The sequence below is a fragment of the Acanthochromis polyacanthus genome, chromosome 18 (genome assembly GCF_021347895.1).
Source record: "Acanthochromis polyacanthus isolate Apoly-LR-REF ecotype Palm Island chromosome 18, KAUST_Apoly_ChrSc, whole genome shotgun sequence".
Taxonomy (NCBI): Eukaryota; Metazoa; Chordata; class Actinopteri; family Pomacentridae; genus Acanthochromis; species Acanthochromis polyacanthus.
In genome coordinates, this window is record NC_067130.1 from 9,241,858 (window position 1) to 9,268,654 (window position 26,797).

The 26,797-nt window shown below is 39.1% G+C and overlaps 1 protein-coding gene across 1 annotated transcript; it reads right to left on the reverse strand.

Moving 5' to 3' along the window:
- Positions 1-1,467: 1,467 nt before the first annotated feature.
- fubp3 (far upstream element (FUSE) binding protein 3) lies at positions 1,468-26,174 on the reverse strand. The gene is made up of 19 exons (XM_022197982.2): positions 26,014-26,174; positions 19,307-19,418; positions 17,170-17,203; positions 16,530-16,579; positions 16,305-16,376; positions 14,512-14,569; positions 14,123-14,285; positions 13,306-13,404; positions 13,016-13,120; positions 12,826-12,928; positions 12,369-12,469; positions 11,988-12,120; positions 7,133-7,293; positions 6,790-6,863; positions 6,069-6,145; positions 5,688-5,744; positions 5,402-5,452; positions 4,593-4,720; positions 1,468-3,026 (listed from the first exon to the last, which is right to left on the reverse strand). The coding sequence occupies exons 1-19, from the start codon at positions 26,107-26,109 to the stop codon at positions 3,018-3,020; spliced, it is 1,683 nt and encodes a 560-aa protein (XP_022053674.1). The 5' UTR covers positions 26,110-26,174; the 3' UTR covers positions 1,468-3,017.
- Positions 26,175-26,797: the final 623 nt, after the last annotated feature.

Below are 26,797 nucleotides of genomic sequence, written 5' to 3' on the forward strand. Positions count from 1 at the left end.
TCTGCTTGAAAATGTTGGACAAATTTGTTTAGAACGATGCAGCTCTTGTATTTTATGCTTATTATATAATTTCTAAGTCTGTTTGCAAAAAAAAAAAAAAAAAAGGCAAGTGGAGAACATAATTACAGGGATCAGTCCGAGTGCAAAGCAGCAGAAAAGAAGTAAATCAACTGGACTGACAGATTTACACACAAACCGAATTATAACCATTTAAAATAATCTATTATTACCAAAAATGTGAAATGTGTTTAAACCCACTTATGATCTACTTTAGTTTGAGTTACACCAGTGAAGAAGAAAGAGTTCTAACTTCAATCTGTTTTAGTGCTCTTAAAACATTTCTTACCCCAAGCTTTGTTCTATTCAGTCGCAGCTGCTTTTACTGACCTGTAAGTAAGCAAAGATTTAGTTTCTTTGAGCAAAGCAGAAGACATTTCAGTTTCATTTCCTTTAACACGAATCTTAAATGCAGATTTTCACTCGTTTGTTTTGAAGCACTATACTGTGAGTAAATGCTTGTAATTAGCTGCGTTATATTCAAATATGTAATAAAATTCAAAGGTTAAAACTACAAATGGGGTGTATTAGATGTGCAGCTGCCCCTGTGTAATAGATAAATAAAGCCAAAAGTATCCAAAAATGGCCTGTATTGATAATAAACCTGCTCCTCTAGCTCAGCTTTTCTGGTACAACTGTATTACTGGAGAGCTGCGTCCACAAAGGAGCAGCAGGTCCAAAGTGTCCGCGGGGACGAAACGTTAAAGAGGAAGAGGATCAAAATCAAGGGCTGGATTTGGAAACAGCTGCACGGCATCAAAGCAGGGGCCGGTACGAGGCCAACGCAGGGTCCACCGCGGCAGGAGCCTCCCTGCTGGGGGCAAAGATGTGCAGGACAAAGCTGGAGGGGGTGGAGGGAAATACGGGACGAGACGCTGCTGCTGGGTGTGGACAGCGGGGAGAGGAAGGACGGAAATACGGCAGGAAATGCTAGGAGACGCGGAAGTAAAGGGATGAGGAAGGATGAGGAAGAATGAGGAAGGAGTGTCAAGTTTGGAGGCAAAATTCCAAAATCCACATTCAGTTCAGGACTAAGTGGCAAAATTTCAACACTTCCACATTCCGAAAACGACCGATGCAGATGTAGGCTTCACCCACAGAAGGAGGAACTTATTTTTTTAATTTAAAACCACCGTGTGCTTTAAAACAGACATGCAGCAGATTCACAATTCTGAGTTTTTACCGGCAGCTAAGACAGTTTAAACTACATTAAACTGCAGCAGCTGCAAAGAGCGTCGCAGTAAGCATTAAGAGTATAACTCCACCACAAGAGAGGCTTGCGGAAAATTTATTTGAATTCGAGAACTGGCAGTAGACTAGAAAATATAGATTTTCTGCTTATAAAACATACATTTGGCCTATATATCCTCTATCTGTTAGTATATACACAGACACACAGTAGAGCTCTGAGAACGTGAAACTCAACACTTTAGTACAACAAAAGACATCCAAATGCTTAGAATATTCATCAAACAGAGAATCAGCTTAACAGTACACAATAAAGGTAGTCTGGATGTTTTTAATACATGGTTAACTGTACACAAAGAAAAAATAACACCATAATTAGACATTTTTGAAATTATATCCCTTTTCATTAAGAAATGACGTTAATACCAGAATCAGTTTCCATAATGATGCATCATTTATATTAGATCACACAAAGAAATAAAAAATTAATTAAAAAGTTATTAGCATTGGACTGAGTCCAGCGCCCCACCGAGTCCACGGCCAAGGGCTCAGTGGGGCGTTGGTGAACTGGGAGGTACCAAATAAGACAGTTTTTGATCATAAAACATAAAAATACTACATTAATTATCACACAGGTACGAATTACAGAAGCTTAGCAGTCTTGAACAGCTCAGGTACAGAAACAGAACGTGCACGAAAGAAAAAAAAAACAAAAACTACTTCTTGTTTTTCTCCAGAACAAGATGCAACATCAAATTTCAAATCACACATTCACAATCTTTGAACATTTTCAGTATGAAAACAGGAACAGAAAAAGAGGGACAATTTTCCTGTGACACCGATCACAGGAAAAAAAATTATATAAGTGTATATATATATATATGAAACATATACGTTTTAAATTAACAGTCAAATATATGAGCATATATACATAGTTTTACAAGGTAGTAAAGGCAAAAAAGCTATTTGCAACATCATCCCCCTAAATCCTATCAGATCAATGTAATAAATTATCCATGACATTTCCATTTGAAAAAAGAAAAAAAAATCTTAAAACTACAAGTTAAAAGTCTGTCAAAATATTAGAGAACCCATCTTTGTTTCAAAAGTGAAATAAGATATTGCACCTTTTTTTCTTTTAAACCAGAGCACAATAAAATGACAATGAAAAACAGCATACAATGCAACAACAGGAATTAAATTAGAACTACCGCCACTGGCTGACATTAATCCGTTTTGTTTCTTTAAACCTTGTAACAAAAATACATTTCCTGTAACAAAACATCACAGTTTCATTTCACTGAATTATGTAAAAGGAAAACATTTTTAACACACTCTTTAAACATCTCATGACAAATGACAAAAGAAAAAAAAAAACGCTATTCAAGACTGCTAAGCGCATAATCATGGTTTCATTTCCACAAAACTAGAAAAAATAGATCATATTGCCTTTTGAAATGTTACAACTCTCGGGTTCATTTTGGCGGTCAAGACAGGAAAATATAGAAAAAAAAAAAACGAAACAGCTCTCTCAAGTCCAAAAAGGGATCCCAGATACTGTCTATCCAAAATAACAGTGTACATAAGCATTTAGTAACAAATAAATGTTCCTGATTTTTAGAAATATTACTTTATCATAGAAGTCATTCTACAGCTAGTGTTTCTCACTAAGAAAAAAAGTCTTCAAGGCGTTGTAAATCTAGAACCCCTCTGTTAAAAAAGGGTCGTTTTCATCCTCGCAGTGATTCAAGTCTTTAACCTGGGCGACTTCTCTAATGATCCTGCAGAGTAAAACACATTAAACAACATGTTTAGCACAAATCAGGTGATATTTTATAGTCTTCCTATCGTCAGCTAATCTAACAAGTCATCAGAAACGTCTAGTTCAGCGTAGCGAGTAATTCTGATGGTGTTTGATTCAAAAATGAACGGTGTATTAAATAAAAGGCGCCTCAAAACGGCCCCTAACAGTAAACAGTATGCAGAAAACAGCAGGGCTGCCACGTCTGCAGCTTGTTTGGTTCACTTCTTTTGCAACCAAAGTACTTAAATGATGTCTGGAAATAAAAAAATCCATTCTTTTGTCATTTTGTGTCTCATTTTTGTAACATTTTGTCTTGTTTTTGAGTTTTGACATCAGTCTCATGTTTTTGTCACTTTTGGTCTTTTTTTTGTCACTTGTCTATTTTTTGTCGTTTGTTTATTGCTATGTAACTGTCTGGTTTTTAGTCTCCTTTCTTTTTTGTTTCCATGTCATTTGTCAAATTTTTTGTCGTTTTGGGTCTCCTTTTTATCGTCGTCTCATTTTTGTAATATTTTGTCTTTTTTGTCTGACTTTTGACATTTGTCTCATGTTTGTCGCTTTGTTTCTCATTTTTGTTTCTCACTTTTATCGTTTTGTCTCATTTGTGTAATTTTGCGCCTCATTTTTGTAATATTTTGTCTTGTTTTTGTTTTCTTTTTTAGTCTGACTTTTCAAGTTTGTCTCATTCTGTTTTTCACTTATTTTGTCTCATTTTGAGTGTCATTTTTGTAATATTTTGTCTTTTATTTTTAGTCTTGTTTGGTCTGATGTTTCTCACGTTTTTGTCGTTTTGTTTCTCCTTTGTCTCGCTTGTCTCATTTTCTGACATTTTGTGTCTTGCTTTTGTCGTTTTGTCTCATTTTTGTAATATTTTGTCATTTTTTGTCTGACTTGTCTCATGTCAGTTTGTTCCTCGTTTTGTTTCTCGTTTTTCTCTTGTCTTACTTCAGTCCTTTTGTGTTTTGCTTTATTCGTTTTGTGTATCGTTTGTGTTGTTTTGCGTCTCCTTTTTGTTTCGCTTGTATTTGTCTATTTTGTCGTTTCCTTTCTCACATTTGTCATTTTTTGCCTTGTTTGTGTGATTTGATAAAACTTTGGAGTTGTGGTTATTTACAGGTTACCATGCTGTGATTTTATTGGTCATTGAGATCAAACTGGGTAAACTGGCAAACTGGCAGCCCCTTTTCACTACACTCTGCTATAAATCCTACCTACATGTGCAACTGTTACTATTGAGGGTAGATTAACTTAAACAACACAGTTCAACAGAACCACTAATCTATCCTGCAGAATGACCATGAGGTTGAATCAACACCTTTCTGAGCAAAAACTGAGCATTAAAATGTTTATTAAAGTACAATTTGCTGCAGGACTGTTATATTAGACAGCATTAGCTGGAGTTCATTAGAACCAATTAACCAGCTAATGAGCTTTGGATGGATGCCATATAGTGTTATTTTGTCTTTTCATGACATTTGTTGGCATAAAGATAAACTCACCAGCCTTCTGCTACATCATCTGCACTGTGAGCTGTGGATCTCACCTGAAGGCCCGGGGCTTGTGTCTGCTGAGCGCCCTGGTTGAAGAAGGCCATCGGCTGTCTGTAGAAGTCAACCCAGGCGTTGTAGTCAGGATTAGAGGTCTGCTGAGATCCGGGACCAGCTGTCTGGCCTGGGAAGGAGGGAAAACACCAGTGAAGAAGAAGCAGAAGCGCAGAAAAATCAGCTGCAGAGTTTTAACTTATCCTTTAACCCTCGTGTTGTCCTGCGGCTCAAAATTGACCCGTTTTAAAGTTTGAAAATGTGGAAAAAAAAAAATATACATTTTCACAGTGAAACTTCTGCTGTCCACATTTTCAACATTTTTGGAAATCTTTGAACATTTTTTTGGTGAAAAAAAGAAATGTTAAAAAAGTTCTTAAGAACATTCACCAAAAAAAAAAAAAAAAAAAAAAAAAAAATCCAGTGAATTTCACTGGATTTTGGTAGATTTTTTGTGGATGTTCTCAAAGAAAATAGAAGTTTTGCATATATATATATATATATATATATATATATATATATATATATATGTGTGTAATCATTTTAGATATTTTAAAGATTTTTACTCATTTTCTGAAAACATTTCCAAGAATTTTCTTGCCACATTTGGGAATTTTTTTTAACTAAAACTTTTAGGGATTATTGGAATTTTCTTCCTGAAGGTTTTACAAATTTTCAGAAATTTGGGGAATTTTTTTGCTGATTTTTTGGATTTTTTTCAGACAAGGAAAGAATATTTTTGGTGCCCGTAAATAAGGACAACAGGAGGGTTAATCTGTTTGTGTTGTGCCTATAATAAAACACTTTTTACCCCAAGCTTTGTTGTATTCAGGAGCAGTACTCTGGGCTTGGTTTTGAGGACCTGTAAGCACACACACACAAAAAGCTTTTAACAAAGCAGCTTCATTCATTTTGCTTTTGATACAAATCTTAAATGCAGCTTGACTTTATTTAACCCTAATGCAAAGACTTCACATGAATAAACACTCCTAAATACAAACACTTCATCAGGTGTGTGTGAACAAACTAATGAGATTTAAATCTGAACTTTGTGAGCCGGACAATAAATATTCTTTTGTTCGAGTGACAACACTTGCCTAACTTCTTATAATACTGCTCCCAGTCCATCTGGCCCGTCTGGGATCCATTGTGACCTGAAAGCAGACAGAGATAACACCACCACAGTTACTGAGAGCGGCTTGTGCTTTCCACCTCCCGCTCTCATCTGCAATTCTGCTTCCTAATGATTCCATTGACGGCGAGCGTTAAACTTGTCTGTGCAGGAAACGCGTGGTTCAGCCGCAGGGAATGCGACCGCCTCGTCGCAGCAGACTCTGAATACACTGAAGCAACAGGAAACTCGGCAGCAAAACTCAAATATCAGTCAAATTTATGGGTGATGAAGCAGATAAGATGAAAATATGCTTGTTTCCGACTAGAGCTGCGAATGAATTTGTGTTCTTGGTTTGTTTACTTACTGTGATCCTGCTGGCCTTGAGGTTGCCAGATCTGAAAGGTCGTACCCCATCCTCCAGTCATGAACGTCTGAGGCCCACTTCAAGCAAGACAATTCAATGTGAATCCAACACACTTGACAATTAAAATCACACTGAAGAAACTGATGATTTTTGACCAGAAACACGCAGAAATATGTGACAATGAAATTTGGCATCATTTCGCAGGTCAATAATTTTGGCAATTGTTGTTGAAATAACCTCAAATTTTCACAGAATGTATAGAAACGGATCAAGATTTTATATTTGATGTTTAATTTTCGTTCTGTTTTCAGGTTGAGCCATGCCGTTCACTCCCAAAGAAGTCATTTTGCGTCACCCAAGCCTGTGCAGCGTGCCTTCAATGCGAAATCTGGAAAAACTTCACCAGCTGGAAAACAAATTTGGACTTGGTACCAAAAATTTAAAGAGGAAGGCTGCTTATGCGGGGCTACAGGATCTGGTTGACCATCATCAACATCAGAATATTCCAAAATGACTTCTCTTTGAACAACATGGCTCAACCTAGAAACAGAACAAACAAACATTAAATATAAAATCTTGATCCGTTTCTATACATTCTGTGAGAATTTGAGGTTATTTCAACAAGAACTGCCAAAATTATCTGCCTGTGAAATGATGCCAAATTTCCTGGGACACTCTGTATATTAAAATGCGACAAGTGAAGACAGAAATGGAGGCTTACTGTTGAGGAGGAGTGGTTGGTCCTTGGTTGTAGGGATTCATACCGAAGCTGCTGCCGCCTCCAATTCCTGGGCCCTGGAGAAGAGAAAGGGAAGAGGAGGTGAGTGAGGGACCACACTTGTGTTTAAAGGGAGCCAACGGGCGAGGTCAGAGGGCAGGGGCGAGCGCTGATGCACTCCATTAAGTCCATTTGATGGATTCTTCTGTTTAACCTCTGGTGACATCCTGCCGGCCACCAGGACCACGGCAGCCCAGCATTGACATGTGCGCTCATGAATATCAGCCCAGACAATGGCAGTTCGGGGCAGGGGAGAGTAGCGCGGGGCTGGAGCCGGACCACCTACCCCAATCCTCTCATCGATCAGCTGGCGAGCCTTTTCCAACTGCTGAGGGGTGCCTCGGATGGAGAAGATGCGCACATTGGGGTCGGTGTTGGGCGGTGGGTTTCTCTGTAGCTCCACGTGGGCACGGGACTGCTCCTTGATGTTCTTTATGGTTTCTCCACCTGAAAAAATATCAAGTTAGGACATATATTAGTGTTTGAGTGCAGCTTATTCATGATTTTCTAACCTTTCCTGGTTTGTTTGGCACTTCTACTTCGCCAAGTTCTTCTTCCTCGTGAAAACCGGGCGCCTACATTACCCAGAATCCAACTCTAGATTCAGGGGCATCATGCTAGAGGTAGATTTTGGAGCCTCAAGAAGAGTTCAGGTGCAGAGGTCTGATTTTCTACTTTCTCAGTTGCTTTCATTTTCAAAAGCTACATGCAATTAAGTATCACTTGAGGTGTTTAATCAGGGTTCTTGCTGGAGAACAACAGCCTTTATACAACATTTTCAATGAATAAAATCTGTAAAATTACCCTTTATGGTGTTTAACCCTTGTGTTGTCCTGCAGGTCAGATTGACCCGTTTTAAAATTTGAAAATGAAAAAAAAAAAATTCACAGGACACTTCTGATGTTCACATTTTTGGAAATCTTAACACTTTTTGGTGAAAAAAAAGAAATGTTAAAATTTTTTAAGAACGTTCACAAATAAAAAACACCCTCAAATCCAGCAAATTTCTTATAGAAAATATTAGCAGTTTTTCTGATATAGCTGTAATCATTTTAGATATCTTTAGGATTTTTTTGGAAGATTTTTTACTCATTTTTGAAAATACTTACAAGAACTTTCTTGCTACATTTGAGGGATTTTTTTTTTAAAAATACAACTTTTAAGGAATTATTGCAGTTTTCTTTCTGAAAGTTTTGCAAATTTTCAGAAATTTGGGGATTTTTTTGCTGAATTTTTGGATTTTTTAAATTTTTTTTCCCAGACAAAGAGACAATGTTTGTTGCCCGTAAATGAAGACAACAGGAGGGTTAAACTCTTCTGGTTGCTGGTTGGCCAAACCCCATTCGCCACACACTTTTCCAACCTCAGAACTGTGGGGTTGGCGGGCGGATTTGAAACATTTTTGCATGTTTCCAACAATGACGACCACGTTATGGACAAGTAAAAAGCATGATTTCTCTCTGGCTTTGTAAAAGCTGCCTCTTTAACAACAATCATGAACACTTCTGCCTTCCCACATGACAGTCCAACCTTCATATGATGCTCATCTAAAAATCAGATTAACTAATCAGAAACGTGTCAGACTTGTAGACATTTCCAAAGCATGAACACAGCTGAGAAACACTAGATTTTTCTGAAAGCTTGTATATCTGACTTCTAGTCTCTACTGTCTAATCCACGTGACACGAACGCAGCATCAGCCCAGACTTCTCCTCCGACTGGATTCACGCGACAGTGGTACCTTAGGAAAAGTTTGGCATGTGTCTCACCACTTATCTACCATTCTCTTGTAACATCCATGCAAATCGGGAAACAAAAGAAGACATCTCCTGCACGCCACCCCCTCCTCGGCATCAGATGCCAGCTTCCCGACGTGTGGGGAGAGCAATTACACCAGCAGGGAGAAATGGAACATAGCAGGCAGGAGAAAAGGGCCAAAATTGAAGCGTATCCTCCTTCTGGGCTATCGTTTGTCTCTTTTTTTTTTTTTTTATTCTTGACTGTGTTGTCCTCTGATGAGAGGAGGGGGTGCTGAGGGTGCTTCCCGTGGGGGACACTGGGGCCGTCCCAACATCAATTACACATTTGTTCACTTGTGGCTGACACTCTGATGACCCCGGCTGACCTCCGAATGAAAACGCTCATCAAAACCTTCTCCTCCTCTCGTCGCCCATCCCTGCTGCCAACAGACTGCACATGGGCCATTAACTCATTGTCAACCAAATGAAACTTCTGCCTTAATGAAGCCATTATGAGCTCTTCTAGTCAGACGGCAGAGAGCAATGAAGACCCCGACTATTCATTTCATGGACTGGGCTGTAGTGAGGACAGATAATACGCTCCTTATTAATGAGACTGGTTTAGTGAGCTGGAGAAAAGGAGGGGATACAAAAGTGCAACTGGTGACGGCATTCAGGGTGAAGCAGAGGACTGGTTAGCTGCTGGTGGCGGAGATAAAAACTCTCAAAGGCGTCAGCAGAAAATAACATGATCCAAAATGAGCTTCATCTGAAACACCACACGGAAAATGTATGTCAAATGGCTGATTAACAAGTACTCATCACCTTCAAAGATTGAAGATATATCTAGCTTTGTTTCGACTCTTTTTCAACACGATAACTATATATTCTAGAGCTGAAACAACTGAGCAAAGCAACAATTAATCCAGAATAATACTCGTAATCTATTTATCGTTTTAAGACAATCATTTACAGATTCAAGCTGTTTCTTTTTCTCACATTTTTAGTCTTTCGAGTCAGCAAACTGAACATTTCTGGACAAAAATGAGTCACCTCAAGAGGTAGACTAAGAAATTTACATTTTACAGAGCGAGTGATTCTTTAAATAATAGAGAAGATAATTAGCAGACCTGTAATAGATTTATTCTGCTCAATGTTCATTCTGCTTTGTAATCTTTTGTACCGGTTTTGTTTTTACAGATATCACATCCTACCGTCTCATACTTTGACCACATGAAGAGAGTCAATAAAAAGGTAAAAGTCAGGAAAACTTAAGAAAAAGTGTGAAAAAAAAAATCAGCACATTGGAAGCCAGTGTTTCATTTACAAAAACAAAATCCGACTGAAAAATAATGTTTTTAAGGCAATTTGTCTTTGTTAGAGCAAAAAGTTGTAAAGTCCCCTCTTAAAAACATCCTACATTCGTCACATGGTGCTCAAGTTCAGAACAATTTATCTGAAAGCATTTATTTGATCAAATTTGTAAAACAATCCTATTATTAAATATCACAATCAGCTCCAGTGTATTCATCTTTATTTCCCTGCCTGAGAAATACTTTGAATAAAACAAAAGGCACAGACTTAAGTTTAGAAATATAGCAGTCATTCATTGGCCTTGAGTTTTAGACGAGGCAAATTTAAACCAGACAAACTCTACCTGTTGCACTCAGAGGTGCAACTAAATTGAAAAACCAAGTTTAGATATTTTAAGTTAAAATCTGCTCGTTCTGCCTTTTGCACTGAATTCATGGCTGTAATAAAGTGTGAGCAGGCTGGTGGGTGGCTTGATTCATCAAGCTCTGTGCGACTGTGTGTCTGGGGTCAAAACAGAGGGCCAGCAGGCTGCATATGGCATCGTAAAGATATTAATCACCGCACCCTTTAAGGGACGGCTGACAGCACCCAGACCCACCGCCATCCCCACCATATTGGCCCACTTCATATGCTAATGAGCAGAGAGGGGGACGCAACGCCCAGGTTTATTTGTTTCCCTCGCCCCACTACATGCACAAAAGCCACTTGACATTTCTATTGCCATGTTTTTATCTTAGGTAAAGAGGCCCCCTTCGACCCGCCCACCGCTACACACACACACACACACACACACACACACACACACACACACACACACACACACACACACACACACACACACACACACACACACACACACACACACACACACACACACACACACACACCTCTTTCCAATGCAATGGTCAATGACTTTTAAATAGCTGGCAATAGAGTGGGCATGAATAGCCAATAAGCTAATTCCTCCTATTCATTCCCTCGCTGCACTCTATTGGGCTGAAAGACCCTCATTAGATGCCAGGCAGCCTTCCACATGATTGAGGGCTGTTATTATGCACCTTTAACAATTAATGTCACATTACACGCATTATCCCCGTCATTAAGCCCTTAGTGAAGCCAATGAATGCCACTTGTGCTGTATACATGAGCCCCGGAGAGAGAATAGGAGGGTGGTCACTCGCCCCCCTCTTCTCATCAGTTTCAAGCAGTGGCACGACACCAAACGGCGTCCAGTTATTAAAAGGCAAACGGCAATCTGGTGAGTTGGAGACGCTCTTATTAAGAATGTTCTTTTTGATGAACTGTGTATTATTTCTCTGAGATGGGAAGTTGTGAAAGTGAGGAGCACAAGCTGGGAGAAGACCTCACAGCGAGACGCCACTTAAAGCCAACAAAGTGCGTCCAAACAGCTTGTACTTCACATACAAGCTAAGAAATTGTAACTATGAGAGCAAATGTAAGTGCATCAACAAGTGTTCAGCCCTCTGAACCAAAAAAAACCCAGCAGTAGGTTTACAAAATTGCCATAATAACATAATTAGATTTTTGATAATCCAATGGCACTTGAACTCATCTGTGGTGTTGGGAAATTTGACCAAATCTAAGCCTAAATGACTCCACATGACTCACTGAAAAAGTCGCAGACTGTGTTTACATAGAGCAGACTTTAGACAAGTGTGGAAGCCAATTAAAAATGTAAACAGTTACAAATCTGTAGTATGTGGAGTTATATTTATTTACACAACTGGTAACAGCTATAGATGGATCCGGACCACAATATGTCAGTTGACCTACAGGCGGGAGTCAATATGTTGCTTTTTTTTCCCCTCTTGCTGTAAAAAAAAAAAGATACAAAATAAATTCAGCTTTGTATATTTCTTTTTATGATTTGTGGTACAACTAACATATTGCACAGAAAACATTTTTAAGTTCTCTGCTCTTCAAGACATAGCTGTCTGTTTCGACATTGGTTCAAGACTTCACAGCGAGTAAAAATGTGATCGGAGCAAAGAAACATCCACAAACTGGGGTTCACAGGGTGAAATCAGCAAGCACAACTAAACCAAAATAATGAAACATATTCCGTACCTTTGCCAATAACGAGGCCACACTTATCAGCAGGTACCGCATATGTCACCTCCTGCAGTCCTCCAGGTCCTCCCATGTTGCAGTCGCCTCGCCCTCGACGTCCCATTACACCACCACCAAATCCATCTCGCTCCTGTTAGGAGGGAATTCGCACAAGAGCAAATTATTTTCACACAGACTGCTGGAGAGGTCAGGGAAAAGCCCGGCATTTGCTCCCTCAATTGCTTTCAATTTAGAGTACATCTAACTGTTCATACTTGTAAAAACTCCTTAAAGAACTTCTACAAGCTGACAGTTTAATTTCTAGACAAGTGTTTGGTGGCACTATCTCCCTACTGAATCAACATCATTATTCCAAGCCAAAACAAGCTGTGTACACACCTGAGCCGTCTGAACCAGTTCGTTGATGAGGTGGACTGCATGATGGCAGTGGTCAGGTTGACCCATCACCTGAGCAACACGGTCAGGACTGACTCCATCATCTGGGCAACAAATGACATGAAAGATCTTCAGCTGCTCAAAGACTTTATACACATTTTCTGACAAGCAATTTGAAAACAAGACTTTAAAGTGGAGAAAAGGTCTGGTTATGTTTTCTACTAGTGGCAAGGTTAGGATTTCTATGAGTACCAAGTTTGTAGGAAACGTTCAAGAAATCACTGTCAGAGTTTGAGTCCTTCTCAATGGTTGATTTTGATAAGGAGTTTTTTTTCCCTATTCTCATTGTATTTTGTGATTTTTTTGAATGGACAACATCCCAGCTATTAGTTAGAAAACACAAGATTAAATTGTACTACACAAACAACCAACAACATTAGGTTGTGTTTATTATTTTTACCTTGTTTGAACTGGATTCTGACGCCAGCATCATTCTGAATCTTCTTGATCATCTCTCCGTTCCTGCCGATGATGATGCCAACCGCAAATCTGGGCACAACCACCTGGACAGAGAACATGATTCAGGAAAGGTTACATTTTTCTCTCAGTCAATAAATGGAACTTGAAAAACAAGAGAACCAGGCTCTTACATCCAGACTGCTCCCCCCCATTTTGGATCCAAAGTCTGCTCTGCCAACCCTGAAGTCTCCCTGGTCTTTGTCCCGGATCAGCTTCACCACGAGCTCGCGGGCTTGCTACAAGAAAAATTGAAACTTTAACAACATTCTGCAAATAAAAGCTGCACGTGAAACAAAGCAAATGTCCAGCTGCAAGTGCTCAGAAGAAAAGAGCTCCAAATGTACACTGAGGGCATAAAATGTGTAAAATTGAGTGTAAACAGGAAATACAGCAGCACACACTGAGCTGTTCGGACGCTGACCTGCACTTTGTGGGGATCCCCAGTGATTCTCAGGGGCTTGTCTGCTCCAGTGGGCATCGGGTCATCCTGAATCATTATCATCTGCACTCCTGTTCTCTCCTGCAGGGGTACAATCAGACAGAGGCAGAAACAACCACCAAAGAGTTACCTGGGGCCCAAAAGAGCACTCGCTCCAAAGGGGGGGGGAAATTTTGTCACATCTCAAAGAACAGGTTTTATTTTCTGTGTGCTACTGGTGACCTATTTGCAGAAGGAATGTGTGTTGTCGATTTAAAAAACAATATTTCAAGTAAATATTGTTTTCTCCAAGTAATCTGAAATGTTAATCTAATCGATATGTCATGAAAATAAACTGCAACTGTCCAACCAGCCTTCACAAAGAAGCATTTCTATGAGTTTACTTAAAAGAGTTACATTTTTTTAGGTCAGTAGTGTTGCTTTGAAAAGAAACAGAAGAGAGTTTTTCTTATCGGTTTTACACCTTACAGTACTCGTTATTTCATCAAAAACGAACAAGCACAACAAAAGAATTGACTTGAAATAGAATTCATACACACCTTAGCACAACAATCACATCTTATTTTATGTTCAAATATGAATCTTCAAGTTCAACCAAAGCTAGTATGTGTCTTTAGCTGTCTAATTGAGTCAAATTGCTTTAGAAACTTTTAATTTAACATGAAATTATCTTTGTTTTTCCCTGGGCTGTGTACACCTCTTTATGCCTTCAACACAGGAAATATGTCACTGCTAGCAAGATATCCACTTGATCTGACTCAGACTGCTGAGTCACACCTGAGATGAACGACTACCAGACCTGCAACTGTTTGATGGTCTCTCCTCCCTTGCCGATGACCAGGCCGACTTTGTTAGCGGGGATGAGGATCTGTTGGATGGAACTGTTGCCGTCCATGTCGTTGTGGAAGCCTGGTCCGTACCGACACTGCTCCACGATCTCGCTCAGCAGCCTCTTCGCCTGCCTGGGAGGTGGACAGAGAGGAGCATTCGTCACCGGAGTCACACAAAACCTGTCTTAGTCACATTTCTCTTTGTCAGATGTGACGGATGTGCTCAGGTGATTCAGTGCTGCTCATGAGATGTGAAAAGAAATTCGAGTTCGTGCCCTGTGTCGCAACAATGGGGCACACTTTGCTAATGATCTGAGCAGCTTAAGTAAATCTGTCAAAGTTTAGAGCGGAGACTCACTCAATGTTCTCTGGGCTTCCGGTCAGTGTGCAGGGTCTGTCCAACATGCCTCCACTGTCTGCAACAAAACACAACATTAAAGAAACTGCACAGTATTCTCAAATATGAAATCTATTTCTAGCCTTCTAGGAATACTCCTAATGACTAATTTCAGAGAAAATTGAACAGATGAAAATAAGAAAATACTCAGGAAGCAACTCCAACTGGGCACAATTTAATCAATAATACTCAGAGAGAACAACGCGTATACTTATGAGCGAGTTGAAAGTATTAAATACTAAAGGCTGCTGAAAAGACTGGCACATAGGTTGTGCATGTGAACATTGCACATCATCTTACAACACATAACTGCTCACTAATAAAATAGCCACATTGTTAAATGCACTTAAGTGGTAATAACTCACAGCGTACACACAACCTGATTTTCAGTTTTTTACATAAAAATATAAGATATCATCTGTGTTACTTTACACATTTGTTGGTTTGCAAAAGCCAGCTAATGACACGTGAAAACATCTTAGAGGGTCAGTGTATAAGTGCGGGACTTTTTGTATCATAGTTGACATTTTTGCTGTTTTCAGGACAAAAATCAACATGGCCGCCTATAACCAAAGACCACATGGCATTTTTACACAAAGATTCTTCTAAATATTATATGTACAATTCAGTGAAATTGAAAGTTATTTATAAAGATATTGTAGTAAACCTGTTGACATGCCATCAATCCACACTTGACTCACACACTACTTTATATTAAATAACTCAGAAAGCCTTGCAGTCTCATTCTTTTCTTCAGGAGGAAATGACATCATGTGGAGCAGGTCATGTGATATGGAATTAACACTTCCTTGAGAGGTGTTTTTGGAATGGGAAACTTAGTTGAAAAGGACTTCTCTGACACAGATACAATTTATTATTTTCCATATATTGCCAAAAAAGAAATATCTGCCATGATTATTCTAACTTAATAAAGGGAACACAAAACAATTTTTGAATAAGCTCATTTTATTATTGTTAGCTAATTAGAAGGTGGTTGTTACTAAAATTGTACCTTATTTAGGTGACATTTTAGTGATACCCAGTCATTTTTTATTAATACTGCAAGTGATTTTTTCCATAATTAATAGTTATGAATTTTTAAAGACATGATCATAATGAACATACAAAACAATAGATGTTTTACTTTTAATAAAAAAATATATAAGATATATCCCATGAACTCCAAAAGTCCTTCAATTATATACTGACCCTAGACACAATGGTTAGTATCATCAATGAATGCAAAACCATACTAATAACCGACTAGTATTTTTGGTGCAAAGGTAGAAAAATCTCATAGGTTAGTCGAGTAATCGTGTACATCCCTACAGCCTACAGGGAGTTTTTCATTCAGGGAATATTTAGCTACTGCCACAGTTGTTCACTTATATAATTATACTGGAAAACAGCTGCCATTATATTTTCAACATGGTAAAGGTAAGCAGTTACAAGATCTTACAGGGCTAAACCCATTATCACTATTTTTGTGGTCTATCAAGCTTTGCATGATTGTTGCACCGTTTTGAGATGTGGTAAACAAGACTATGCAAAGAAATGTCACAAACTATGTTTTTAAAAGGGAAGTGATGAAAATGTTACAAGGTCCTTGTGACAATTTAACAGAATTTATTATTGCCAAACTGGCTGCACTCAGTGAAGAACACCTGATGTCTTTAAGGGCCACACTGTGTTTTAAACTTGTGTCTTTTGACTCTTTATTAAAAGATGTTTAAATGTGCTTAGCTTGAACTTACCTGAAGCAATCTGGATCTTACAACCTGATTCCAGCTGAATTCTTGAGATTTGCTCGCCCCCTTTACCAATGACTATTAGGAGGGGAGAGAAAGCGACAGATTTTAAGCGTTTTCGCATTTAGACTAAAGCCCTGAGTGGTGACCCAAAAACTGAGCAGAACGTCAATAATGAGGATTACGTGTCAAATATTAATACAGACGACAATGAACTCAAAGGCTACTTACTGAATCCCACCATCTTATCAGGCACTTTGAAGTCTTCTGTTGTAAGAGCCCTGTGACAGATTAGGACAAGATCAATATCGCTTCAACGTCAATATCTTGCTCGCACAAAAAACCACAAGTGAAATTATTAGGATTGCAAATATTGATTATCTTCTATAATGATTAATCCATTGAATTATTTATTTTCTTAAACATTTATTTAAATGTCAAAAATCTGTGAAAAATTCTCACTAACATTTTCTAGGGCCCATTTCGGCTTATTAAAGTCACACAGTCCAACCTCAAATTGTCAGTATTTGCTTCTGTATTTGTTTACTATCATGTTGAAATAGATATTTTGAGGTTTGGCGCTCTGGGAAGATAAAATGTGAGCTGCTGTCTCTGAAAATGCAACAGTCATTTATAAAACTTTTTTTTTTTTAAAAAAACGAACAATTACAAAGTTTAGCAGAGAAAACCAAATAAATCGGTAATTTCATTTGAAACTAAAGCAAAAACTATGTGATAACTAAATGCTGTTGCTCTAGTAGGGGGAAAAAAGAAAAAATGCCCTTTGATAACTTAGCTTGAGCACAGTTTAAATATGAATAACACAGCTAACACGGATTAATCTGCAGACTAGTGGGTGTGCTCTGCTCACCTTTGATGTACCATGGCACCGAGATGGTTTCCCACTGAGAAAAAAAAGGGGTAAAACAATTAACATGTGACAGATAATCAGAGATCATGGTTAAAAAGATGTACTATTTTAAACATCTGCTGAAGCGATAGCCAGCGAAGCAGCAAAATGAGGGAGAATGAGTCGGTGCTGGAAGCGGTGGGAGCAGATGGATACGGTCCTGCCAATCCTTCATGTTTGTGTCTGACCCACAGTGGGAGGCTTTCACCAGCATGGAAATCAGCCCCGCGAATGTATGAGTGAGTGTTTCAATCAGAGGCGCTCCGAAAGAGAGAGGCAGCAGCCGGGTCAGTGGCTGCCGGTCCTGAATTGAATTTTGACAGGTAGCACCGAGCAAGGGTCCTGCAGGGTCAGTGGAGGATGTGCTGCCATGGACGTGAACACCTGAGTTGATATCTCGCCGGCTCAATCAATTTTATGGCTGTTTGCTCTGATTTCACTTCTTCTGGAAAGGCACCGGGGTTAACGCTTGAGAATGGAACAGCTATGAATACAAAAAAGGGAGGTGTGCTGCCTTCATACAAGGACGAGACTGGACGATAAAGTGTGAACGGCTTGAGTATTTGTATACCGTTTGATAATTAAAGACTGAGAGCTGACTGCAGCCCTACACAGATACCATCTCTTGCATATTGTGGGACAACCTTGACTGCGAAAAATTGAAGGCAAATTGTCGCCAACATTCACAGCGCATCAAACATAAACCAGAATTGCATACAATTTTCCTATCCATGCATTCAGGGCTGAACTTTCATACAAACAAATGTGACAAGATAAGAGGAAGACAAGGTAAATGACTAGCGTTTCCACTTTGTGGACATGTAAGGGATCAAGTCCTTGTTTTGTGTGCAAGGAACAGCAAAATAGGACATTTCTTTCACAACACTGCAGCTTTGGATACTTAATACTCCACACAAACAAGAATACAAAAGCACGGCTCTCACTTCACAGATTACGGTGTTTCCTCGTGCATCGCTCTAATGTACGCTGCCAGATTGTCTATTATCTATACAGAATCATTAAGAAAAAAATGTAGCAACACATGAATGACAAGGTGTCGTCATTGCTCAGTGAAGAGTTTGACAGGGAGGAAAAGTTTGTAAACCTACAAGTCAAAATCTAGTGTGCCACGATTCCTTTTCCTACCCTTGAAAACATCTTTCTGTAAAATCTTACTGGTTCCAGACCTTCAATTCACAGCCAACTACAGCTCTAGATAAGTTAAATTTGTGTGGAATGCCCTGTCCAATATTTCCTCAATCAACTGATATGATTGATTGTTTGGTCTATTAAATGACTAACCCAAAAGTTTTGTCCATAACCCATAGCTATTTTGTCACAGAGTAGAAAAAATAACAGTTAATATTCAAATCTATGAATCTGAAGTCAGAGGATTTTTTTTTGGTTAAAAAAAAAAAAAAAAAAGACTCAAATTGACTAATCAGTTTTTGAAATACTTGGCAATAAATCGATAGTTGACAATTAAAGGATTGGAGCTGTACTTCCACATGCCTTTTTTAAAAAATAAGTCTGATGCTATATTCATTGGATGTTTCCAGAGTTGGAAGAACAACCAACTAATCGGAGCTTTAAAGAAAAGATTGAGAATAAAGAAGTCTTCTTATGTCAGAGCCTCAAAAACAGTAAAAGAAATGACTACAAAGTAAATCAACAGCCTACTTTAATCACTTTCACTGTAAAGTTTTACTTTTAAGCTTTTTTTGGCACTGCAACTTCTACTTGGCTATTCATAATCAATAACTATTAGCTGCTTCTAACAATCACTGCTGCAGCTTCTTTGTCAACCCCTGATTGGATTAAAAAAAAAAAAAAAGAGAGAAATTCTGTCATTGTCGCCTGATTGTGATGGTTGCAGTAAAAACTGAAAAGCTGTGCAAACACTTGAAGGTTGAACAGGCAGAGATAACAATTTTGTGCTACTTCTTTCTACAGTGGCATTGATAAATATTTAGAGCCCATAAAGCAGCATAATGTGTTAAGGAGGATGTCGATGTACAGGAGAAAATAAAAAGAGGCTGTGCAATAAAATCTAACATGTAGTAAAACACAGTTGTACGTGTGTGTACTAAAGGCTCACCTCCATTGTCTAGTGAGCGTTTTTGCCCTCCAAAGCCATAGAGGGAGGGGTCTATGACTGGAGATGAACTGTTCAGGTTGGGCATCTGGTCTCCTCCCATCTTGGCTGCCATCTGGAGACAACACAGAAGGACAGACAGAAAAAAGGTGAAAAATCGGATAAGTGATGATATTCTTTGAACACTCGCCGTTTCCTTTCCAAGACAGAATCTTGGACAACCCTCCGTGAGACGTGCGACGCTTTCTCTTTTCGTCCTGCTTCCTTAAAAGCATCAAGTTTGCTGTGAAGTTTGGCCTCGACAAAGCCATCTGTTGCGTAGGGAGTCGACGTTTTGACAGCACATGAAAAATACACTTGCTATAATAGCATAGCAGCTTGAGGCGGTTTGCTACAGCTCTTGTTGAGACGACCGACGGTGATGCTTCCCTTGAAACATCTGTGATAAACTGCGTCTCACTGACTAACTTTTTCTCATGCTCTCACTGACAAATGACACAGATCACAGCTCATAGGACAATCAACTCCCTGACCTGTAGAGATTTGTCAAAAGTTGCCCGAAAGTTAAAACAGGTAAGATAGCTACCTAAAACTGACAAAAAAAAAACCCACACATTTCTAACTTCCTATTTAAGCCTAAAATGTAACAGCAGTAGGTTAAGTAAATGTGCAAAGGTGGACAGAAGGGAAAGCCAAGTCACATGTTTATCACGGTTTCAAAGCATCATTTATTGAAGCACCGTTTTTAACAAAACATAACTTCATATGAACTTTTTTTTGTTAATAAATACATGTGCCTGACCATGAGTGTGTTGCAGAGTGAGCACTCACGTCATAATACAAATTAGTTAACAACAAAAATACAGCACTTTACAGAACAATTTATTATATATCTAACATAAATTCCACTTTTGTAAGGTTTAAAATTAAGTTTTGCTCATACCATAGAGATTCCACTAAATGTATTTTGCGCAAGGTTTTATATTCGACTGCATTGCATTTCTGTAAGTTTGGATAAAAATTAGACAGTTTACACAAGAAACAAAAGGCAATGCCATGTTCAGAAAAAGAAACTATTCGCCCATAACCATATTTAGTTCAGCATAATATTCTTGCATTGATGTGTCAGATATTGTTTACATACATGAACACATCTGTTAAAGTAATTTTGTGATGGGAAAATGATGCTACATTTCTAAATTACTGCAAGAATCTTTTTCTGCATGTTATGTAGTATAAAAAAAAACTTTTAATGCTGCGTCTCAGACAATATATATGTAAATAAGTCCAGTATTATCAATCAATCATTACTTTATGATGCCTAATTTTATACCTTAATGTTAGAAAACACATACATGTTTTTCTGCAAACTCAAGACTATAAATGTGGTCAAACCACCATCAGAATTACACTACAGGCAACAGTAAAGAAATGTGATCAAAAATAAAAACATTTCACACCAGCAATTGGCATTTCTTTGACAGTTTCCACACTGTATAAAAAAATATGAGGCTCAACACTCATCCCATTCCAGCAAAACAGGAATACTAAAACATTTTTCCTGTATAGTTCCATCAACCTCAGACACACATCTTTTTATCCTTTCCTTGTAGTGAAGGAAGTGTTCGACCCATCCATGTAACTACAGGAGAGTGCAGTTATTTGTATTCTAGCTTAGCTAAAAACTAAGCTGTACCTACTTTCAAAATGAGTCACTTGTCGATCTAAAGTTGCTGCTCACGTTCTGCGATGATGGACGTCTAAATCTTCAGTTACGCTGCATGAGAGCACCAACAGCGTTTTCCATTCCCCATTAATCTGCCACCTCTCCTTCCATACAAAGTATAGCGTTTCAGAAAATTACACTAAATTGACATCTGTGCCTGACTGGAATTTCTTTCTTCTTTTTTTTTTTCACAATATGAAAATATAGTGATGGAAATTAGAGTCTCCCATCACCTTCAGGGATGATTATCTACTTCAGAGTCCACCGGTGGAAGTGAGAGGGGTGCAATGGAAATAAGGAGGCATAAAAGGAAGCAGGTGTGGAGTTGCTGTTTCCATGACATCGCTGCAGATATGTGCACGTCAAGTAACATGAAAAGCACCGTAGACAAAGTCGATACTTAGGAAAAATGCCCAAATTTAATGTGAAATCAGTGTTTCTCTGAGTTCTGATTCACTACAGGTATGTGGTATGCATCTTCTAAAAAAAACCTGGCTGGTTCATCAGCTGCTATCCTCACAGCATGGGTGTAGGCCGTCATGGTTTTGACAGTACTGACGCACTTAGTTTAGCTCCAAAGTCGTTACTGTCTCCACGGTATTCAGCATGTGTTGTTTTACAGACAGAGCTCATAGTGAAGAAGCACTGACTGAAATGCACAAATCACATTAATCTGTTTAAGCTTTCCATCTTCACTAAGCTGATGATTTAGCTCACCCAAAAGCTGAAATTTTCCAAAACAATGTCCACAGCGGATGAATGAAAATGCTAAGTTGGTGTTTAAGCAGTTACGTGTAGAGGCTTTAACTTTCTGTCCACTCGTAAACACTCATTTTAAATGTAGATAAGGACAAACAGGTCACACATAGTCATTATCATTAATTTATGTCACTTTGTGTAAAATAAGGATATTATGAGGAGAGCAGCTTGAGAGCTGGTTGACTTAAAATGCAATTTAAATCACAATTTCAGACTTCTCTGAAATGAAAAAATATGTGAACTACTACATTGTGAAATCAGATGCTTTAAAACAACAGACAGGGAATGACTTAATTAGACAATGACTGGGCAAAGAAGAAGAGATTCAGCCTCCTTCTTGTTACTAGTTTCGCTGTAAGTAGAGGTTTCTATGAAAATTATAAAGCAGGCGGATGTTAATTTCATCACTGAAGCCTTTGACTAGGTGACTTTGGGTTGTTGTGGTTCAGTAGCATTCAGGAGAAATCTCTTAACTTTGCCGCAGTAGGGTACATGGGAGTTTACAGTCATGCAGTCTGAGCGATTTTGTCGCCGACTGTCCAACAGCAGAACGCCCTCAGTGTTAACTTAGGCCACTGAGCAAACAACACTGTGGGCTGGAGTGGCCCCCAAGACAGTTTCACTTCTTGAATGCAAGGTTGTATCCTGTAAGACTTGAAAATGTTCTCAAATGTCAGACTTATCTAAAATATGACAAATGAGATGGCATGATTTGGTCTAAAGGAGGAAAAAAAAAACTGTCTATATTTAAGGTCCAAGAATTGATTGATACTATTCATGATTTTACTCAGTTATTTCTTGATTTGACAAGAAATGGTGCGTTTATTTTTTATTTGTTTGGAAGGGTCAGCAGTTCTATTTAGGATCAAGATTGGTACAATTAGTGACACAGACACTAGCTGGTGAGTGGTTTAGATGAGTGATTTAATGGACCTTAACATGACTGATAAGTGTTTAATAATGAAGTAAAAAAACAAAAAAACAAAAAAAAAAAACACAGAGCTGTTAACATCAAATGCACCAAAAAGCAATTTCAGCTTCAAGATTTAAATGTCAGCAGCTTTCATGTCAGCGGCTGGTGGTTGAGAAGGGAGAAGCAGGTAACTGATAACTGCAGCTGTGGTCATGTCACATGCAACAATGTAAAGAACTGCTAGAACATGGCCTCCACTTCCTTGATCTCAGGCTAATGCCACATCAGTGTCATATGATAGGCCGAAAACTCACCGGATGACTTCTCTTTTCTATAGCGTATCTGGCGACACTCGCATGCCACGCAGAGCCTCAAATCCACAAGTTAACATCAGATATAAATCAAATGTGGCAGGTATTATGGTTGATTTAGAACGTCGGTATACTTTGTGTTACACGGCGAACTACTCCTCCTCAGGTGGCAGCGTTTTAATTAAGTGAATAACTTCTAGTGAGCAAGCTGTGAGCAGCCATGCAAATAAGGGGACAACAGGGGGTTAACTTCAAATCCTCTAAACGGCATCATGACAGCAGCTGTTGAGTTGTTGTGAAATACACTTGCTCTGTTATTTGCTTATCTGGGTTCGGTTAAAATTATACCAAGTGTATTTGAAGTGGCACATTCACAGGAAATTAGGACTGCAAAACATTAGGAACAACTGCATTATGAAAAAATAGAGGATTTTTTTCCCCCCTGGATGACCCAAATAATTCAATTTCAAGTGTTTATCATTCTAGAATGATTGTGGTGAGAGTGTAGGGGTGTGTAGCTGCAACAAAAATAGATCATAATTTTAAGAAAGCAGGAAACCACAGTGTAGAACTCAGTGTAACACTAATGCAATGGCATCCAAATGTGTTGTTTGCATTGCATGACAATCTGATCTGACTTTGCACTTGTCATACGAGCTTTTGGACGCCAGTTTAATGGTCAAACAACTCAGCTGCCTCATTTAGCTTCAACACCTGCAAGGCACCGCTATCAACTCCATCCTTTCTGCGGCCAAAATATTTCCATTCGACTGACTAAGGCTGTGCAAACATTACCAAACGCTAATCTCTACTATTCTAATCAAGGCCTTGATTATCCTGAACTTATGCTGAATTTTGACTAGCCTGAACTTAATGCGTCTTAAGAGGCAAAATCTAAATAAAATGGCACCCAAAACACCTTACTTGCTGCACATCTGCTTATCAACAGACACTAGAATTTACCAGAACAACTCACATGCAGGCTACAGAAGAAGCTAACTGTGTGGCTGTGCACAGTTACTGGAGTGCAGCAGGCGTGTGACAAAAAAAACTACTTTGAAAAGGGTAAAATAATACATTCTAATGTCAGATTAAGTCAAAACTCGGCTCCCTGGCTTAAAAACAGCCCACCACAAACTGATAATGAAACCCTTTCACCTCCATTGGACTAGTCCGCAACCGCCTGGGCCTCTTTTAACCTCCATCCACACCTGCAGACCTTCCCTGGTGGCTTCAGAGACAAGGTCCTTGGTTTAAAAACACCCAGACGCACTGAAAAGAGCTGATGGACTTCATGTCGGGATGCGCAAGGAGGTTACCCGATCTGAGCCGTCCATTCTCAACCTTAACCTCCCCAGTGTGCAGCAGCTTCACTCTGGTTGTCCTCCATGACTCGTCTGTTTATAGGTGAGGCTATTCCCTTATTCAGTAATCAATTTTAAGTGCAAGTGTGTCTATATACACTCGCTTTTCCATTGCTAACATTAAAATTGTGACTTGTGTACCTTAATAAATAAGCTTAAGTGGTTAAATTCAATTCTAGTAAAATAGGTCACTTAAAAATGATCAATAATAGTTTAAACTCAATGACATCACCTAGCCCTATGCAGACCTACATAAAAGTCATTCATACACACCTGTAGATATAGATTGTCTATATTATATTGTATCCACGTGTATATATATATATATATATATATATATATATATATATACATATATTTGTGTGTTCATAAGACTCAACGCCTGTTTAAACTGTAACATACTGTAAATAGTGCACTTTACTGCTCCTGTTGCACTTCTGGCTTTGATAACAAACTGCATTTTGTTGCTGTACTCTGTGCAATGACAATAAATCTAATCTACTACGCAAAGCTTTGAACCACACAAGTGCACAACCTACACAGGCGGAAGCGAAAGTGGCAGCAGCTATATGACTAAAGTCCACTTTACATATTAGCAACTGTTGTCAGCAATATACTTATCCTCTTCTGCAAACACACAGCTCTACTTTTGACCAGCTTAATGACAGCTTTAAGCACAATGGCATCTCTGCAGAGGCCACAGTGTGACACCAAGTAATAATAATACCACTACATACAGAGAGGAGCAGGGAAATGCTGATTGCATTTTTATTTAAATATATTTTTCAGGTGTTTTCCAGGCAGTAATGGAAAAATCCAAGAGTGCTCGACAGGAGGAGTGGAGGGGGGCTTATTTCAACAGATGACGTTACATTACATGGCCTAACTCCAACGCTGCCTGCGAGGACACACAGTACCACACATGCTAGCTAGCTAACCCCAGCTACACTCACTAAACCAGTTGTTGTTTTTCTGGGCCACATGCGCCACAGGTTTAACACACGAGCGTATAATGAAGTCAAGGAAGAGGAACCGCGTGATATAAGCGTCAGTGCTGCGTGTGTTTGCTCCTAAGCTCTCATAGGTGTCTCTTTAACTGGGGCAACAACCAGTTACACTCAAGCTAACTTGGGGACTTCAAACTAGCCAGCTAGCTTGTGGACAGCGTGTCAGACACTCCAGCTGCTCGGACCTCGAGTTCAAAGCAAATGCTAGCTTACAGTCACGTTGCGGGTCAACCTGCGGGGCGTCCAACTTGCGCTAGTAAGTCGGCGAGCTAAGCTAACTACAACTTCTGTGAGTTGACAACAGGTTGCAGTGTATCGACTTAACTTACTAAAGTAGCACAAACTTCGACACCAAACGAGGCCTCCGCGTCTTGCGTCAGACACGACTTGTGTGGCCGTTTGGACAGTTTTCACGCCGACTTAACGCGTCTTCTGCCCACTGCAAACTCTAATCTGTCCGCTCAAGCTATGCTGTCTCGGGCTATTTAATGTTAGCATGCTAGCTGCATGAGGAGTGTTTATAGTAGGGGGTCCGGCTACCCCGACTAGAGTCCCGGCCTGCTCCGCACACAGACACGCTGTTTTGTGGTCCGAAAGCACCGCACTCGTGTCGGCTGAAGAGCGTTTTACCTGTCGGACCCGGCGTATCGTGTCTGCGAAGTCATCTTTCGTTCCGGGCTGAGCCACCGAGGCCTGTCCCTGAACCAGCTCCGCCATCATCATCATCCGCCTCGGCAGCTGAGAGCCACACTTAAAAAAAAAAAAAGAGCAGCACACGTGCCAAGCCGAAGCTCCGCGAGCCGCAGGATCTCGCGAGTTGATCGAGGAAACTCACATGTCATGTTGAACAACAGCAGGCAGAAAAACAGCATGATGACTGGGTGCTGCATGTTCAGTATGGATATCAATCATGTGTGTAGACAGAAGGTGTGTTTGAGAGGACAAATCTAAACATATTTATATATACTTATGCAACATTTACTTAATTGTTAAAATCTGAATCTATTACTTTAGCTGCACCATAAATGTTAAATAGCATACAAATAAATAATTGTGGTCATTTTTTTTAATTAGGTTGCTTGATTATTGCCAATGAATGAAAAACTGCTGAGTCTACCCTGTCTCTAACTCAGTGTCAGCTGGGACAAGGGCCGCCCACTGCAACCCTGTGTAGGATAAAGTGGGTTGAACCATTTACTGGAAATAATACCAGGATACCAAATCTTTCTAAACGTGAAGAGTTACTGCTCAGTAGTAATGCAGAAAATGTTGGTGTTTATTTTTGACCTTTGCAGTGCCATTAAAACTAAAATGTTTTTTGCAATGCATTTGCAAAAAACATTTAAAATAAACAATCATAATAAAAGAGATAGATAGATAGATAGCCAGTCAAAAGTTTGGATACAATGGTTTT